Here is a 20,435-nt window from a genome sequence, read left to right on the forward strand (position 1 = left end):
CCTCTCTATTCTCGTTTTATTAGTCAATTTGTCCGAAAGGACCGCGCACACAACTGATGCCAGCCACGCTGCATCTTCACCCGGGCTCCCTGCTTCATTTACAGTGCTTCACTTCAAGTAGCTGTGTGTGTGTGTGTGTGTGTGTGTGTGTATGTGTGTGTCTGGGTGGGTGCTGCCTTAGTGAGAGGAGAGGTTTGGATCAACAGAGGAGGGATAGGCTTGTCACTGTAAGTTGCTCGTGACGGAGGCGGCTCTTCTTCTGACACCACAACACAACTTCTGTGGTGTGTCGCTTGGACACAAGCTTCACGTTGTTTGCTGCTGCTGCCGCTTGCGTTTTGCCTCAATCATCTAATTGAATGTGAGAGGCCTTGATGATATGAAGGACAACACAAACTGCCATAGCAGTTTTAAGAAAAAGCCTTTGTGTCCGTTAATGTGACTACTACCGGTTGTTTTCCCCATTTTCAACTCACTTTATTTGATGCTAAAAACTTGTATTTCAAAATGTCAATCTTTGAATATTTTTATTGACCACAGAGCAGTTTTTGTTACTTTTTAAAGATTTCTATGTAATATGATTTTAAGTGTAATTTGTCATTTTTTATGACATTTAAACGAGCAACCAATGATGACGTTTCTTCTTGTATTTTATGTTAGAATTTTGGTAACGTATAATCTCCTTTATAAGCACACTGTTTGTTGTTCCACTGTGTTTGGTAATGGTTGTGATGAAATACATAAAGGCCCACGTTGCTGTTCGCCACAGAATGCTCTCATTGACACAAGTTTGTGTGTTTTGGGAAGTACCAACATTTTTATCAGGAGAAAATGAAAGTCAGCGAGCAAAGATGAGTCATATGTCATATGCAGCCTTATATTTTTATTGCATTTAAAACATTTTTTCATGAACTTAATTTGAATTTTTCACCAAAACTTTTCATACGCAACACATTTCGAAACCCCCAAAAATGTAAGCAGCTTATTTAGCACATTGCTGGTCTAGCGTTGCGCTCTCTTGTGTTAAGTAACGCTCACTCCCCATACTGAAGAGCACTGCTTGTCACAGAATGTCATCATTGACTGTAAAAAAGAAAAAAGGAAAAGAAAAGCTTCGAATTACAGGAAAGAGGCACTGCATTAAAGAACAAAGGAGATCGATGGCAGTACATAAAATTTTATGCGAATGAAAAAAAAAAAATCAACTAATTAAAATTGATTACTCCTGCTTTGTAAATGTGTTTCTGAATTAAATTATTGTATGAAAACATTTTGACCAATCGAGGAGCTGAGGAAGTATCCATTACTGGATTGCAGCTGAGAAGGGGCTTGAATGTTTTGTGGTGGCTAAGTAGTTTGTTGCGCTGCGACTCCCCCACTGCTAAAGTGCCACGGGTTAATCTCTGATGACCCTCATCTCTCAGAGCAGCTCCAGACTCCTGCTTTGGGCCTTTTACCTGAATTAAAAGGAATTTGTGGGCTGTACAAGTATTTTTTTTTGTCCAAAGTGGGCGAAAGTGAGGTGTCACCGACGGAGTCGCTGGTCTTTAGTCATTTGGGGGGCTCTCGGGGCTCTCGGGGCCCCGCTGGGGACGTCCTTATCCAAACAGTCATCTGTCTCGCTAGTTTAGCAAGGGCAACCCCGGGCAGCACGGCCGACGGCTACGCATTAAGAAATGTCAGACTCTGCTTTATACCGTATTTCTCAAGCTAGAATTGGAATTGGGTGGATGCCACATGTTTCCCTTCAGTTTAGATCTCACAGGAATAAAAAGAAATGCTTCACTTTGTTGTTGCGTCATCTTGGTTTTTTTTAGAACACTTTGCTGTTTGCGTGAACTCTGGTTTCTTCGTCCTGAACTAAAATGTCTTTTTAATCTTGTTTGTCGAGATCTTGAACGAGGCTGACTTATTATTTCTAAACTTTCTAACTTTACGTTTACAATGTGAAGGAGGGGAAGGAATCACACGACATCTTCATGCATACCCGACGTATTGAATCATAAATATATGTGGCTACAGTTCGGAAATATTTTTAAAAAATTGCTTTCTTTCTCTCAAAAAGAGAGCCGGGGAATGAACCGTTTTTACAGCTTGGTGGTGTCCTCGCTGGATCAAACGTGCTGTAGCCCCCCCCCCCCCCCAGTGTTTCTCACCACTGAACCGACTCAATTTTTCCATGTTTGTGATGACAGAGCTGTGATAGGGAAATGCTGCTGAATGGAAAGTTTAGTCTGTACATGCAGTGGACTTGAAAAAAAAAAAAAGCTTGATTTCCGTCCACCAACCCCCCCCCCCCCACCCCCCTTTACAGAAATTGCATAATGCGCTTTTGATGTCATGATTGTAGCCTTGCCCATGGCTCTAACACTGACACAGATGCAACGCTGTCTGTTATTTTAAAACCTTTACAAAGCAGATGTCGATGAAGTTTTCCATGACCCTTTTTTCATCTATGTCGACTCTGAGCTTTACATTTTCAAAAGTTACAAGCGTTCGATAAAGATTGACCGCGCTCACAGAAGAGAATAAGACACACAAAACCAAACCACCGTGTTTACCTTTCTACCTGTTTTACTGTTTCAACAGACGTGAAAGTTGGTTTAAACTGCCTCATAGTTTGTCAGGAGAAGAAGAAAAAAAGCCCACGTTTCACCCGTACTCTTTTTGTCAGATTATACTAAAATTGAGTTTCAGTAGTGGTTGTTCATTTAGTTTTCTCACATTCTAGCTTCTCTGAAAAGCGCTGCCCCAAAGAGAAGAAGACACAAAGACTCAAAAAGCTCCTTTTGTACAGTCATTGTCAGAATGGTTCGGCTCCAGCGGAGCTGTCGAAGCTCCTGCAGTGTCTGATGTGGAAGTTAGCTAAATGGTCGGGTCTGCACCTCACTTCCTGATGTCTCTCAGGGTCAATAATCCCCTATTGCTGCTCCCATGAGGCCTTACTTCCTCCGCTAAAGGTCACATCAAGGCGGGAAAGATGTCACAATTAGAAGGGCATTTAAAGCTGCTCTTTTAAAAAGATTAAAAAGCACTGCTGGCCACATCAAGCAGTCAGGCGACTAACGGAAACACAATAATTGCATTAAAACTTCATTCCTTTCTGGTCGGGCTCTGGTATCAGAAAGGTATTGGGTTAAGTCATTTAAGACAGCTCGCCCCTGATAGCAGATCATCCATGAAAGCACCAAATTAATATAGAGCTTCATTTTTCGCCGTCTCTCACTTTCTCTCGCTTTTGGTCCTCCAAACGTGTGTTTGGGGGGGAAACTTGAGACCAGCCTAACGCAATCTTTGTTCATGTCTATCAGTCTGTTATTATATCAGGGGCACTTCTCCACAAATGTACAGGCCGGGGCAATTTGGAATGAATTGATTCACACAGACTGAATCTTATACTTGCTAATGATTTCCTTTTAGCCCCTCCATTGTACCCCCCCCACCCAACTTCTAGTTCCATCATGCCCTTTGCATGTCTTCATTGTTGCAGACAAAATGTGTTTGTAGACGACATGGATGAAGGCGTTGCTTAGAGCATGGGAATTTATTTTTCCTTAAAAAAATGAAACCGCCGATGTGGCTTTTTACTATTGAATCGTTGTGAGATGAGTGTAATATTTTAATCAAAAGTTTAAAAAGATGCTGAGAGATCAACACTTTCAGCTCAGAGTCATTGTTGGTTAACGGGGTTTTTTTGGCCCAAGTAATTAGACTAAAAACAAGAGTCTTGAATCATTTCAAGGTATCTTTTAAATCTGTTGTGGTTCAAATGTTTATTTCAAATACTGAAACTTACTGGAACTTCAACCACTGAAACCAGCCAGAAGAAGCAATCCTAGGGCGTACAGTGTGTTGCAGTTTCTCTATAGCAAAGTCTGAAGATCCTGAAACCTCCCTGATGCACACCTGCACAATATCCATAGGCCTTACTCTATATTATAGTTAAGTGCTATTACTAGTTAGAGCAAAAATATACAACTGGTTACATAGATTTCCTCGGGCGTCCAACCATGTGGTTCGAACATAATTGGATTTTATCCTCATTTCTCACAATTTAAGTTATCACAATTGTAATTTTCAGACAAGTGCAGAGCAAAGTCTTGTCCAATTCAAACTCAATAACGCTGCTTTAATGTTGTCCGTTCATCAACTTCACTCTCTTTAAGTGTGTTGGTTAATGTTATCTCTTCCTATGATTGAGTTTCCCCCTCTTTTTCGGCTTTACCTGACACTCTATTGGTTATCTGGTTTGTAAAGATTATTGCTCTTAACATGGAGCACTTTTGGTACATTAGCAGTCAAAGCTTTACAACAAGCTTTACAAAAGAGTCGTTGATTTAACCAAAGATTATTCACCAGTTTTCCAAAAGGAAGGAAATTCTCCATTTAAATTTTTAAGTTATTTACATTGCCAGCCCAAATGTGCCTTCTACTGTTATCCATAGCATCTCCCCCCCCCCCCCTAAAAGCCCAGTTGTGTGCTACCCAACACTATAACTGGGATGATCCATAAGTCAATAACAAGACAAGACTGAAATCTCTGCAATGTGGTTATAATTGATTGAGATGTCTGGGTGGAACTTGTGCAAAGCGTCTATGTCATCTGCTAAGAAGTGCACTTTTCCTCTCCCTAAAGATCTACCACTACAGTTTTAACCAAATGGACAGTTGCCTCATTAGCTTGCCGCTGAGCTAGCCGCGGCCCTTACTAAGATGTCATACTTACGCCTATTAACATTGACACAATTTTCCTGTCAATGTTGTGCTCTTGAAATTTGAAGAGAATGCAAACAAGGTTTGCTCATTCAGCGTTTTCAATCCTCTATTAGGCCATTACCACTCACGGGGCCGACATCACTCCCGTTATTTACTGGAATAAATATCAGAATATTAGATTTCAGTGTGTTTGTTATCTCTGGTTTCTGCCTTTTTACCACAAGTAGTCTCATTGGCTCACTTACTTGAGCAGTAAGAGCTTCGCCAAGAGCACAATGATTTTGTCTTGTTATCAAAGTGGATATTTTCTCCGTGTTTTGACGGCATCTTTTGGCCCAGAACATCAGTTGGGGGGGGGGTCCACCATGCAAATGGTTTAATCTGCTTGTCACAATGAAGGTTCCGGGTGACTGACTTTAATAAGCCCTCAGCATATAGAGAAACAGGAGATTCCATACCCCTTGCGTAACCCATATGTACATCAAGGTCACGGTAGTGTCACAGTGGAATGGTAGATTAGTGTCTAAATAGATTGGGCCGCCATCTCTTGGGATGAATCTGGCACATTTTGGTCAAATTCCCTATTGAAAGTTTCATTATTGCATTTCTCTTAAACCGTCATAATAGTCTAATTCTGCAGCAAGTCTCCGGATGCTGCAGTATATTTTATGATATACTTTTGAGCTGATTCACAGTCGTCTGAAGACGGGTCAAATATATTTTCAGAAGTTCCATCAAGTTGCCGTGATCCTCTACTGTAACTGTTTGCTTGTCACAGACATCTAGCCCTTAATGCAGCCTCCCTTGCCACACCTACCCCCTCGGACAAGTTTAAACTGCAATTCTTTTGGATTGAAACCGGTTCATAGTATATGCAATGCATTACCCAAAACGAATTACCACTGGCAGGGCGCTCAATCACTTTGTATCTTTCAACACTAAGAGAAAAGAAGAGTAATCAAAACCTTTCAACCTATTAGAGGGATGACTTTTACAATTGAATCACGGGGACCACAGGTGCGATAATAAGTCATCTAAACCTCCCCTCCAGTGTCTTTCCCCTTTCTCTGTGTTCTTACATATTTATCTATTTTAGGAGGCGCCACTTCATGGCGCCCACTCCAAATTTATGTTTTAATGCCATTTGAGGATGATTTTTTATTTTTTTTTCCTCTCCCTCCAATTCTTGGAAATGCATACTGGGGTGGAAAATTAAGGTGCATCTCGAAGGAAAACATAATAGAATCGATGAACGCAGTGCACTTAAAACTACTGATGTTCTGATGCTATTTAACGTTCTAGTGCATTAACGTTTCAAGTCATTACAACATTCAGGCTGGGTGATTTGATCATGGCAGGTTTTTAACTGGAAGAATTACAGAAGTTTTCAGCCTAGGATTCTCAAGTTATTAGATACAAATGATCACCTCTGCATTAAGTATAGATTTTCTTCCACTGCGCACTTAAGAATGGAAGTTTGTCTTTAAGAGGGTAATAGCAAATTAAGCTCCATACTCCATTTGTCCAGCACTCTTGATGGGCTAATTTTATAACTGCTGATTTGGTCATTCCCCACATTTAGCTGGAAAGTGGTCAGGTGGTCTTTCTCCTCGCTGCTGGGTGTGGGGTCTTAGAAGCAAACTATCAAATTGAATCCATTTATGATTTTGTCTGGATTCATAATGAACCTTTTCCTTAAAGAAGGTCTAGAGTGTTGTTTGTACTGTTAAAAGCATCACTTTCCTGCAGACCATATCCTCTCACATTATCTCATTATGAGGAATTAAATCGCATTTGTCTCTTCCCAGATTACCACCGCTGTACAATTTCTACAAAACCCAAAAGTACGTCAGAGTCCCTTGGCCACCAGGAGAGCCTTCTTGAAGAAGAAAGGTGAGAGACATTTGATTCGCTTTAGGTCGGAGGCAATGCAGGAAGCCTTGAAATCCGAATTGTATTAACATTATAATCCATATGTGTTTGTTTACAAAATGTGGTTGGCCCGGGATGCACAGTTTCTTTTTTTTTTTTTTTTTTTGTTGGCAAGATTAGTCTATAGGGGTCAAAGGTTGTGGCTGTAGCTCTTTGCCCTGGGGGTCTAACAGGGGTCGATTCAGCTTCAGAGTGCATGATTCAGGCCCCGTGAATAAATGACACACCAGTTGGGATGCTCCTTTGGGTTCAGGAAAATTAATATTGACAAACTCCCTCTGCATTTTCAATGGAATTATCAATATTGCCTTCCAGCATTTTAACCCTTTTACTTAATTTAACTGTTATCGTAAATTTGAGGCCTGACACGGAGGAGGTTTTCTAAGCAGGGATGGCGGAATTGTTTGCTGGCTCTTCAGTTTCTTTGCAATTCATTGAGATTATTTCTGACACATTGTTTGTGCAATAAAACTTGCAAAAAAAGCTTTATTACTCCAAACTCATTTAAAGTCAGGTTCAATATATAGCGGCGGTGGAAATGTGCAGCGTTACGCCATGTATTTCTCACATGGGCCTGTGGCTGAGCAGAGGGAGAGAGAGAGTGTGTGGCTTTCTCTCGGAGAAGCTCTTTGTGGTGAATATTTTTTATTTCAGTTCTTTGCAGTTCACAGTTGTGTACTTGGGGGACTGTACCTCTGCAGTGCTGGGGGACTTTGCCTCCAGCATTAGAGTAGCCAAACAGTGAAAAGTGAGCCTAAAAGCTCCATGACAGGGGAAGGTAACCCGAAACCAAATCCATGGTTGCCGGCTGCTACGACACGCATCTCATGTGGCTCTAATGACTCTCTATCTTTTGAAATTTCTTTGTCTTTGTGTCTCATTATCGGCAACTAAGGCATGTTCATAATCTACTGTCGGACATCTCAAATGTAATAAGGCCTCATCAATACCAAATGATGTCATACTACGCCACGTTTTCGTCTTTACTTTCTTCTTTGTTGTAAACTCCGCGGAGCGCCGCTTTCCAAAATGGTTTGCTCTTACTGCACTTTAAGTCCATGAAATATGTATGACTCTTTAATGCAGATTTATTTCGGAAAGTCCGTTTCCACTGTACATCCAAACAAGAACCCTCGATTTGCATAAAGGCATTGATCTCAGGGAGAGGGTAAATAATGAGAGACAACAGAGCAATGAAACACTAAGCACAAACTACATTTGAGTAGCACTCTGCAGTATTCATGGGATAACTCTGGACTTGCATGGCACAGTCACACAGCGAACCTGGAAATGTTGTGCGTTTAATATTGAGCTTTCCTTGAGTCGTCTCAGGAAAGTGTTTCTACACACTAATTTCAATGTGAGAGCAGAATTTATAAATGCTTTATGTTACAGGAAATGATGTCCGTAAAAGGCCGTATGGTAAGGTCCACCTTGACGATTTCTATTGTAATAATTATATAACTGAGTTTCATTGAGTAAACAAATAGTCTAAAAGGGTATAAATCAAGAGTCAAATTTAAGTTTGTTGTTCAAATGACCAGTTTTCCTCCATAAGAATGTTCACACGGTGATATAAGATAGTAATAGAACATGATCTGTCATGGTTGCCGATTAGTTGCTTCCTTTTCTGTCTCACTTGAGCCATATTAGGCTTTTTGCGTAGACATAGCAGCAGGCCAGAACTCACAGTTCCCTTGTTTGTGCACCTAGCATGCATTGTCCTCTCAACCCTTTGACCTAGAAACTCAATCATCCTCCTCCTCCCACAGTCACCACAGCAGATACGTCAGTCTTAATTTCTAATACAGTTTAATGTCATATTTATGTAAATACTTCTGGATTTTACTCTATATTAACAGCCAGAAATGTCAAAGCACACATAAAATGAAACAATACCATCTCCCGGTAGAGTGGATTTTAAATTGGATTCCTCTTGCTGCCAGTACTTACGCTGGACAGCTGATGAAGGGGAAAATAGGGCCCACTTTGATTGCATGTTGCAGAATCTTTACACAATAATCCCGCTCCTGCATATTATTTCCCGGCACATTTGAGCCCTAATCTGCACTGAAGGATGCCTCTCTAGTTACATCTTGTTTTTTTTTCCAAAGAGATCCTAATAGTGTGGTTTATTTCAATATTCATTGGAAAAATATAATTTTCTGTTTTCCTTCAACTGTCAATTTGAGGGTATGAATTGGCAATTATGCAGTCCAATATTTCTCGCTGCCCTTCTTGAGTTGAATAAACTGGCTGAAATATTGAAACTTTGTCACTTAGATCCGATATAAATCAAGATTCAAACCCAGATGTTGTTTTTGTTTTTTCTTTCTTTCTTTTGTAGAGGAGACGGGAAATGAGTTGCATTCAAATTGTCTTGCAGCCATCTTGAAACAATTTAGCTTTACTTGTTCCTTGCCAAGATCTAGTAAATTTTATTGTGTTTGAGTGAAATATAATGTGCTCCAGTCTCATCTCGTGAATTGTGCCATCTATGTCTTCTACAATTAACAGATGTAACAACTAAAGAGCGTTGGGCCCCATTTTGGCACCATCATTAAGCCCAGACAATTAGCAGTTACACACATAATTACCAAAAAAAAAATCTAATTCGCAGGAGAAAGTCAACAACATTTTCCACCTTTCAACATGTCACTTTGACCGTGGCCCCTAAACCGACATCACTCAGCCGCTCCCACATTACCAAACTGAGTGCAGTTTGTTTGGGGAAGTAAAGCACAGAGAGTACACATACCGTACATTGCCGCATTACAGTTTAATACAATATTAAATGCATTACAGGCACAGTACATTCTCTGTCAGTGTGACATAAATGATGGCTTGACTTATTTCTTTTTCATGCCATCCCAATTGTTCTTGAGTTGAATAAATAATGCTAATAGATTTCACCCTGAGTAGAGGGCCAGTGATCGAGGGTCACAGGGAACATAGGTAGGCTGTTGGTCTATTACCATACCTGGTTTGAAGGTAAGGGTAAGGTTCATCATCCCAGATATTAATAGGATGCTGTTTGTAAGTGGGGTTATGCGACTCACCTCTCGGACAAAAATGACAATGACCAAGGCCTGCATAGAAGGTAAAGGGATTGATGTGGTTATAAATTACTCCACGGCGCCACCTAGCCTAGGCCTTGCCTACTTTGTCATCAGTACAAGGCGATAAAGTAGGGAAATGAGAGCAGAGTCCCCCTTTTTAATACATAAATGAATACTCTATGAGAGTGGTCATTATTTAGGGCACGCTATTTTCAAGCAGTTGTACCGAACCAAACGACATGTAGAATCTCCCTCGGCCGGCGCGGCATGAGACGCTGAACTCGACCTGTTAATAAGCCATTGACCTCCATCTATTTATGACCCCTGCCGTGCCTTTCTTTCTACATACGATATTCAAAATGTAAGTAATTTTCACTCAAGGACAACTTCATAATTCAGGCCTTGGGGGGGGGGGGGGGGGACAGTGAAAAAGGCGTTCACCTTTTACCACCCAAAATATTTTAGTAAGCAATTTTTATAATTGTCTGTCCGGCCTGGGTGTTGACCCATAAAGTCCAGAAGTGCCAGAATTGGAGAAATGGATTTAATGTAAGAGCCTTGCTGCCTCTTTGCCCTTTAAAAATACCCAGAGAATATGAGCCACTGAAAATAGAGCTGTAAATAACCCGACGAGCAATGGGTTTTCCTTTAAATAAATACCGATCAGGTTTATGTTGAAAGACAATAGAAAACGTAGCCCAGATATGCAGTTTACAGTATTTATAGCTGTAATATCGAGGTGCCAGCACCGTAATTTCATGCCCCAATGAGAATGGCAAGGTCAAAGCAAATGCTTTGGCTGAGCATCTGCTAATACGGTGACTCATAAACAGGCACTGCGTGTATCAGGTGCACCAAATAATACAGTATAATGAAATACAGAATAGCTTTCCATTATTGTTCTTTTTTTATGGTGTCGTCATTAGGTGTAATTTATGTCTTAAAAAATTCATCTCCCCACACGACGATCTGAAATGGGGGTCCAGGGGTCATTCCACAGGTTTTGGAACTCATAATAAATTTCACAATCCCTTTTTTGTCTTTTCCTTTTATATGTAAAACTCACTTTCTTCTCGTTCCCTTTTCTTTTGGATCTGAGGGCTCTTTCATTCGTTGTTGTCCTTCAGATCAGAGCATGCAACACAACTTAGCAAGCTGTAATTTGACTAGTAAACAGCTTTAGGAATCTCCATGTATTTTATTCTGAAGCAAGGGACAAAAACCTTTCATTTGCTGCATAAACAACATCAAAGATGTGAACAGCCTTTAAGGTGTACATACATTAATGCTCTATAGCAGCATAAATGTGGATTAAAAAAAAAAAAAAAAAAAAAAGACTCATTTCAAGGTGAAAGGAGAAAACCTGAAGCTGACGTTTTTATTTCTTCTCATTCGGTGAAACTGAGATCTTTGCATGTCTCACTCAATAGTCTGCCACCATGGAGTCTGCTGTGGTCAGATGAATCAGGAGTCCGGGGACACATTATTGCTTATTTGACAGTGCAGTCTGACTGCACAAACTCAGCACATGGCGCTCACCACTTCCTGGCACTCAGGACCTGCTGTAGACTACAGGCCGGCCAATATTTGCCTTCAATTATTCAACAATTTTCATGGCCATTTGAAGTCCTCGGAGCATTTAAATAGGTGACAGGAGGGACCTCCTCTTGGCATAAACTGTGTGGTAGATTATCAAAGGATTTCTTTATGCTTTTGGGCTTCGGGGATAAGTTAGAGTGGTGTTTCTGATCAAGTTTCAACCAGCTACTCGGATTATTCAAATGGCAGGAATCATTTGATTTGGTTATATCTTATCCACCTTGCAAAATGGAAAGTTCTGCTCTACATGCTTACACAGTTTATATTATTAGTACTCCACAAGGGTGTTTCTGTGTGCTTTTCTTGTGAAGACCACTCTGGAGGTCCGTAGCAGAGGTATGAGGTTCTGGCTCTGTGCTCTTACTGTTAATGAAACCGTTGAGTCATCTCTTGAAACACTGCAACGGAACCTTTTCCAATTGCTCGATTTCTCTCAAAGGACGGAGGAAGCTTATTCTGAGCTTGTGTAAACTCTCTAAATCCTTCAGGAATAGTTCAAGTAAAAGGCTCTCTTACAAATCTGTCAATAAGCAAGGGAAATGGCAAAAGGAAGTAATGGCGAGATGTTCGGGAGAAGACGCATTGTTGGTCCACAATGAGCAAAAACAACATGATGATAAAGATTATTCTGGTTTTTCATCATAAGGTGAATCATGCTCATCAGTGTCTAAGAACTGCTGTATTTAACAGTTTTGGTTCTTTGTCTTCATATTTCTTATAATTGTTTTTCTGCAAATTGGTTCATGTTGTTTTTGAATGTAGTTCATCAAAAGTTGTAATTATTTCTCCTTTGTTTAGACCGAGTCGCTCATTAAAAGATGAGACCCACAGCAATGGCAGCATATGGCGCCTGAAATAAAATCCTTTCTTGCCACAAAAGGAGATGTTCATATTAGATTTTTTTTTCTCCTCCCATCAGATTCTCCATCAGGGAGCCCTTTGCAATTTAATCATCACTAAAATCATTAAAAAGATCTGAAGATTAAATTATATTGGCATTTGCAAAATTATGTAATACATTTACATTACAATGAAGAAATTAAAATAATGCATTTTCGCTGTCTGGGGTGTATGAAATCTCCACATGGGAAATATAACTGGAGAAGTGGACAGACTCTTATTTTCTTTGCCTTTGGTGGCAGTTAATAGGCTCGCAGAGTTTCAGATTTCATTGTGTGAACCTTTCCACACTATCTTCCTTCTGATGGATGTCCCTGAAATGGAAACTCTCTGTGGAATTTCTGAATTATGAAATGAAAATGTATTTTTTGAGAAGAGGGAAGGTAAAATTGAATGAAGATTTGTCATACTTTCTCTAAATTGTACTTAAAAGATTTGTGGGCAGCTTGGGAAGTATTTAAGCGTACATTATGATAGCCAAGGAGCCATTTGGTGTTTCCCATTAACACGCAGTCACTTCGCTGCCTCTGAACGTCTTAAAATGTGTGTGTGTGTGTGTGTGTGTGTGTGTGTGTGTGTGTGTCTTGATTCCAGGGCTGAGGGATGAGGAGGTGGAGTTGGCCATCCAGCGCTCTGGCAGCACAGAAGAAGTCCTGCCTGTGAGCCCTGTGGGGCCCCCACATCCACTCCATGCAACTCAGCTGGCGCTTGCACCACATAGTGAGTGCACACGCCCCTTTTTCTCCCCGTTGATACCTGGTGTATATAAATAGTATTAATATTTTATGTGCGCTGTCTCACCTGGAAAAAAAAGAACTTTAATTTAAAATGTAAAGCCTTTGTTCAGCTTTACCTAGAGAGAGAGAGAGAGATCTTCCCTTTTTGTTTCTATTAATTTAAACCCATTAAACGGGATTATCGGTAGCTCGCCAAATAGCAGGATCTTTACAAGTGTTATAGACATGCATGCCGTACAACATTTGCCTTGATTGTGAATTCAGATACAGGGATATGACATTTCACCGCACAAGCTCGTGAAGTCTCTTGTCATTCTGTTTCGAGGGGTTCCACGCTGGCAAGACCCCACGCCGCAACCTGTATCTTTATTACCTCAGGAGGTTATGAGTGCTGTCCACTGATTTACCAATGCAGAATGAAGTCCGCGTAATGCTTAACCTATATGACAATGATTCCAGATGTATTCCACCCTCATTTATTACCACCCTGTCCTTGACTCCCCTGGCATCTCATGTTTTGTAATGAAAGTGATGTTGATGGGATGGCCATGTAGTTAGGGAGACTCGCGGCTCTCCGTCCATAGTGGGGGGTTTTATATCAAAACGGCTATAAGGGACCTGCATAATGAGGAGAGAGCGGGGAGTCTTGTATGGGGGGGTCACGCTGAAAAGAGGGGGCTACCTCTCTTTGATGTCCTTGTTATGGGGACGGTGCACAGAGACCCGCATCCATCTCTGTCGAAGTAATGGATACTCTGATCTCTATTTCCACGCGGTAGAAGGACAGGAAGGCCTCCACTGAACCCAATAAATTTGAGAGGAGATTGGAAAAACGGGGGATGGATACCACAGTTCCAACAGCTTAAGTGACCAAATAAAAAAAGGAAGATGGCAGAGTGGAAGTGGTAGAGGAAAAAAGAGATAGAGGAAGAATGAAGGGTCCTAACAGGGGGGAAAAGAGCAAGTGAAGACCCCTGCATGGCAGTGATGCAGTGAGGCTCGTTCAGGGTCAACCGCCTATCCCAAGGACTCCCAGGCCTCTCAGAAGCACGGCATTCTGGGATAGGTGACAGTCTGTCGCAGCTATAATGTTGATGAAGACCCAAATTTATGTGGTTACCATATGGATGCTGGAGAATGACTCAAAAATCTTCGATGGTAAAGGTCACGGGTTCACCCCTGAATGCTGCAGCAGCAATGAAACCTGGCCTTGAGCAAGGAGAATAGAATAGCATTCACCTTGAATATACACCATGTAGTCCAATATGACAGCGGGTCTCTCATTTTATTTGCATGTCAAATCACACAAGTGGTAAGGCACGAGATCAATCTGGTTTACTTACTTCAAGTAAACATGTACCACATAACCCATTAGGTGAAATCAGACCTGTAATAGAATATCAGTGGCGTACTTTAGTGGCCTGGCCGCTAATAATTTCATATTCATTTGGGCCGCGCCAACAGCAAACAGGAGAAAAACCTCACACAGTAGATTTCCTCCAGACCGGTTTGTTGTTTAGTGACATTTTCAGTTGAATGCCTCTCTTATGTGGGGGATTTCCACTTTGACAGACAGTTGGCCTACCCAGATGACAGCTTGCACAATGACACACTTTCACATTATCTGTCACTCAGCAAGGCAGTCAACTTCTAAACACACACACACACGCACACACTTACCTTTCAGCCTGCGTTTCGTTGTTTAAAGGTTTATATGCAAACACTGTATTAGGCCCAACCCCCAAAAAGTGGAAGACTAAGGTGTTCTTTATGGAGGAGCAGAATGAAGTGCTTGTTTACCCTTTATAGTTCAGACGTTTTGTGGAAACAAACGGATAAATAGATGGAATTTGAAACCTCACAAATAGATAAATTGTATTGTATGGTGCTCATTAAGTGTACAAGTAAATTGCTAAAAGACTGTACATTTTCTTTATCTAAGAGGACTTGCATTCACTACAAATTGTGTATATTTAGCATCAAATGTCATCATTCTGGAAACCACGTTTCTGGGTTTTTGACGAGATGGTGAATGTTTCAGGCAGACTGGCTTCTTATTCATTAGGGGACTCTTAAAACTTGCTTGTGTTGTCTAATCCACGACAAAGAACCTTTACACAATTAGAACAACTATAAGTTACATTATCACAGTAAGGTAATGCATTGCAGACCTGTTATATTAATCTGCATCTAAAGTATGCAACCATGCATTATGTAGCATTGAGAAAAATCAAAGAGTGACAAAAAAGTACATCAAAACAATCTTACATGCATTGAAATATGGTCAGCAGAAATGTATGTAGTGTACGTGATTTATACTGTACTTTGGAGCTAAAACGTCACATTCAGTTACGGTGATTTATCCTCCTCTCCAGGTCCAGCAGGCTACAGATGGAGAGACTATGGTGCCCTCACCATCATCATGGTGGGCATCGCCTTTGGCTTCCATCAGCTTTACAGAGTAAGTTACACCCTGCTGCTCCTGCTCTATGTTTCCTCACTCACTTTGTTTTCACAGTTAATCTTTCTTAAATTTGTTGTACAAATTATCCTATGCATCCTAAGATCTGTCAGTACTGTCTCCCTGATATTACATTAAAATTGGTGGGCTTAGCAAGTACATCATTTATGATGAATGAGGGTGCTAGAATAGAAGGCGCCTCTGCAGTATGTAACATCACTCTGGTCTTGTTATTAAAGCTGCCCTGCTCTACGTCAAAGCATGATCTCATTTGAACCCCTTCTTTTTAACTCAACCTTCCCTCCTCCTCTCAAATAGTTTTTTTTTTTTCCTTTAAAAAAAATATAGTTGCTAACACAGCACACAGCCATTTTTTTTTTTGACGTCCTACCGTCTAAAAAATAATCACCCTGGTTTTTATCGGGCTTAGCAGCCCTTGAACATGAGCTCATGAGGCCCCTTGTCCCCGGTGACATTAATCCCATAGTGGTTGTTAGTAGTAGTCTGAGTGGCATGTGGAAGCCATTACTCTCGTTTTAGAGGAGGACAGGAGCTTTAGCAGTAGCTCTCGGCCCGGATGACAGGCCGTTCTCCTCTGTGTGTGTGCAAGAGAGAGAAAGGGAGCGCGTATCATGTACTTGCATATGCCTACCTGACCCTGTCGGACATATTGGCTTCTCTATAGATCCAGTTATGTCCTATTATTTCATCCTTCTTTACACATTCCCGGTCTCCTGTCCTTTATTCCAATGTCCCTGCGGTATTTCCACTGATGAGAACACACACTGTACCAGTCCACTGTTTCCTACGTGCAGCAGGGTTTGCCAACCACCGGTCGCCTAGGAGGTGGGATTCCCTGGCGGGACGGCACAGGTTGCTGTCATGTCACTGGAGCGCGGCGCCAGTCGCACCATATGTCCAGGCTTCTGCCCGTGCTTTATTTATGTTATGGCGCACCTTGTAAACACCACACTCCCAGCAACCCACTTATTAATTACTACGTGTTGACACTCATTTAATCTTTTTCTCTGAAAAGTGTTTATTACTTGCACTGGTGTGGCTGCTTGCCACCGGAGTTGGAGCGAAAACCTGGCTCAGGCAGCAGAGGGCTGCAAACCGGCCGCGAGGGTTTAAGCGATCCTCTTCCAGCCTTAAAACAAAACATGTATGCCGTTCAATGGGCCCCCACAGGGTCACTCGGCTCCACACACATTATTTAAGGATTCATTGAGACACTAACAAGCTGTTCATCTGGTTAACACTCACACTGGATAACATACATATAACATTATATATATGCTAACATATAACAAACTTTCATTATAGATTAGTCTGATCATTTAGAATAACAAACAGTTGCTTGGATACTCTTCATCTACCTAATCAGGCAGTTTAGACAATGAGGCACGAGTCCAATAAGACAATGCCTTTGACCCTCTGCTGCCGAGTCGAGGTGGCGCTGTCTTTTCCTCATCTTCTGCCCATTCCGTCCAGAGAGAAGTGTGATGTTGTGCCATGCTTTTAATTGCAGAAATACATCCTTCCCCTCATTATGGGCAGCCGAGAGGACAAGAAGCATCTGCAGAGGATGGAGAGCAACATTGCAGCAATGAGTGGCACGCTGACACAGACAGGTGAAGATTAATATCTTCATCACTTTCTCCCTCCTTAACATTTTCCCTCATTTATCTGTCGCCAAAATCGGGGGCCCCCGCACGTTTTTAACAAATGACGCCGCTGTCATTTTGCTTTAATTTGAAATTGCTTGTTTACTGTCAGGCTCGGGCTCAATTAATTACGTTTCGCTGAAAAGCTCTTAACCTCGGAATATTAATGAGCAGTTGGGAAATGACAACTTTTCTCCCCCCCTCCCCCCGCCCATCCTCTCTCCTCCCCCCCTTCCATCCGTCTCCCCCTGCACCAACCTCACTCCCATCCAAACCTCCACCGCCATCATCAACATCCACCCTCTTCCCCGTAGGTTGCGAGAAAGTTCATTTTAATTTTCTCTGTGTGTGTGTGTGTGTGTGTGTGTGTGTGTGTGTGTGTGTGTGTGTGTGTGTGTGTGTGTGTGTGTGTGTGTGTGTGTGTGTGTGTGTGTGTGTGTGTGTGTGTGTGTGTGTGTGTGTGTGTGTGTGTGTGTGTGTGTGTGCGTGCGGCATGGCACTGTGTGGCGTCTGGGCTCAGCACTGGCCCTGGTGTGATTAAGTGCACAGTGACAGGTGCGGCTCCCATGTTGGACAGGTGAGGAATCTCAACCTGGCTGTCAGACATGGAGAGAGAGAGAGAGAGAGAGAGAGAGAGAGAGAAGCTTTCCGAGCTCTTCGTCAATATAATTAAAAATCCAGGGAGGCGTAAATGAGAGAGGCACTCAGAAAAAGTTTGGTCTCGTTAGCGGTGCTGTTGAACTGGAGTGTTTGTTTTTTTTCCCTGAAAGGGACCGATTCCCATTAAGATAGGTAGACGGGTGAATCAAATGGTGAATCAAAATGTGTTATTTTATCAAATGGTGAATCATAATGTGTTATTTCATTCAAACGTATTCATTTTTTAAATAGAATGAAGTCACATTCAAGTGTACATGAGCTGTGTGCACCTGTCTGCCTGAGATATCAAACAAAGTAAAAGGAGGAAAAGGAGGTTTGTATGTGCAGAGATCATTCCAGGTCTGGTAGAAAAAACTGTGAATTCCCATCATGCACGTGTTTGCAGGGTTCTCAACTGCAGAGTGTTCTTAACTTGAATCATAAATACGACCTTGTCAGATTTTCGCCTTCATCTCCAAATTAAAACAAATTAAGTGTGTTTGAGTTAAGAGCTCCTGTCACGGACCAACATAGTGTAGATGAAAATATGGCTGTTATCGTTGTATCCAGTCACACCCATGCTATTGTTTTCCGGCTGCCTTCGGGAGGCGGAGAGCAGCAGTTTGTGTGAGATCGCGTGCGAGGTGTGTCGACCTGAATCTGATTAACAAATATGTGCTCTTTTATGGTCATTTTCTCCCAACTATGCAAACACATTTCCTCTGTCTGTTTCCCTTGATCTACTTATCACTCTCTGGAGACGTGCCAAGTTACAAACCCTGTTTTGCTTGTCGGTATAGACCGGATTTCACAGTAAGAGTCCTCCTGTGCTCTGCAGCAGAGTAGGTAGGTGAGACTTCAGTGGAGGAAAAAAAGAAGAAAACATGGGTCCTTTCTTCAGCCAGTGTGGGGAACTAATTTGCTATGACTGCAGTAGCCAAGCTGCTATTGTAGTTAATGACTGTTGTAGTTAACAGTTGGGGAGAGGGGTTGCAATTACACTGAGAGTTTTCTCCCTCTGCTTTCCCTTTGTCTTCTTCTCCGTCTCGCTCCCTCTCTCCTCGCTGCACTGAGTAATAGCGACCGACTGCCTCGCTGCTGCCAATTGCTTGAACCCCCTTTTGTTAAAGTTCATGTATTTCTCTATTGCCGGGCGCAATGAGGTGATGTATCCTTTTGAATGGGGACCACATTAGTCTCTCTCGCCAGCCCCAGCTCCAGAGTAGGGGCCTTGACTCCCATTATGATTTGCCTACAACTTCACACAGACAATTAATGAATGGATCTTGGAACTACTTCAGCGCAGCCAGGCTGTAATGGAATTGTGCGGCTGTTTGGCCACTCTTTGTCGGTGGGAGCCATATTGGTGACCAGCTGGCCATTAAAAACAGAGACAGGCCCGGACATATGTAGTGTACATTATATCGCGGTATTTACTGAATAATTTACTGAATACACAATGTGCACCCTCCTCACAGCAGCTGCAAGCCTCACACATCATCTTGTCTCCTATTCTGTCTCACACACACTCACACACACATTGCAGCTACAGCCTCCTTTCTGATTCATGCCTGGCCAAAGTCATTGACTTCATTATTCTTGGCTTCATATCTGTGATAACTGGGGATGTGAAGTTATGCATTTTTGTCAAGTGTCTGAACAGTACAAAGGAGTCAACCTTGTGAAGGGACATGAAAAGAGTCGGACTGTTTGGCTGAAGTGGCTGAAAAAAGCGGTGCCAGTGGTAATTCAGGAGGCGCAGCGTTACAGGCTGGCAGACCGACGCACACATCTGGATAAGCTGTTTTGCGGCGAGGTGGAATCGGAGACTAATAGGGCAGCTCTTGGTTTAGCGTGCACACCCTGTCATAGTAACACCTTTTTTAAACGGGGATGGCCGCGGTATTTTAGTTTTATTACCGTTTTCAGAAAGGCTGGTCACACTCGGGAGCTCAGGCTGAGTAACGAACTCAAATTGTTTGCACAATGGGTTTTTTTTTGGCCCCAACCAGCGATCCTGCTCAAACTCGTATTCCATAGGATTCTAGCAAGCACGGAAAGATCAAACGTTTCTCTGCACCCCACCTATATTGATACAGCCCCACCCATTTAAACACAGGTGTCACTGCGAGATATTAGCTTCTTTGAAAGATCAAATATTTTGTCTGTGTTGGTTTTTCAAAAGAGAAACAGACTCCAAGCCGGGCTCTGTGTTGTGTCCCGGCCTGGGTTAATGTGAGAGGAGGGTTCTTTACCTCCCGTCCAGCCGGCTGCAGCGCAGGCTTTTAACCATCGGCCTGACAACCTCAGCAGTGGACCGCCACAATATCTGTTGATGTTAATCCTATTAGGCTTGATTTAACACTTTACACGCCCATGATTTATATGAATGTTTATTGGTTTTCTGTAATATAATCAGCTCGGGGAAACTTAATGCATTGTTTGGTAATACACGCGTGACTGGAAGCAGGGGGCAACAAACTGTGCCCGGTGTTATTTGAAATCATACACCCTCGTCCAACACCAACACTTGAACTAATTCAATCTTCAAAGTCAATGGAAAAAGAACAATATTTATTAGGATTAGGGGGGACATTTTGTCTGGCAGCCTCCTCCCAAATGAGAGCCTTGTTTTTTCCTTTGTTGATCGTTTGAGGATTTAAGATGCATTAGAAGGCAGTGTCTGGGTGGATAATGGAAGGTTAGAGACTGTTATTTGATTTAA

General features: G+C 42.0%; 1 protein-coding gene across 6 annotated transcripts in view; it reads left to right on the plus strand.

Moving 5' to 3' along the window:
* Positions 1-20,435, plus strand: part of pex14 (peroxisomal biogenesis factor 14) — a 47,777-nt gene that overhangs the window by 12,399 nt on the left and 14,943 nt on the right. For all 6 annotated transcript variants that reach the window (XR_012954721.1, XR_012954722.1, XR_012954718.1 and 3 more), the window contains exons 3-6: positions 6,525-6,609; positions 12,801-12,926; positions 15,319-15,404; positions 16,936-17,038. Coding sequence is in view for 3 of the 6 variants with exons in the window: in XM_076094736.1 (XP_075950851.1) it covers positions 6,525-6,609; positions 12,801-12,926; positions 15,319-15,404; positions 16,936-17,038 (400 nt within the window). In the remaining 3 variants the exon portion in view is untranslated. The remainder of the gene's footprint in view (positions 1-6,524; positions 6,610-12,800; positions 12,927-15,318; positions 15,405-16,935; positions 17,039-20,435) is intronic.

This window comes from Anarhichas minor, unplaced genomic scaffold, assembly GCF_050575085.1.
Source record: "Anarhichas minor isolate MPS153535 unplaced genomic scaffold, ASM5057508v1 ptg000003l, whole genome shotgun sequence".
Lineage (NCBI taxonomy): Eukaryota > Metazoa > Chordata > Actinopteri > Perciformes > Anarhichadidae > Anarhichas > Anarhichas minor.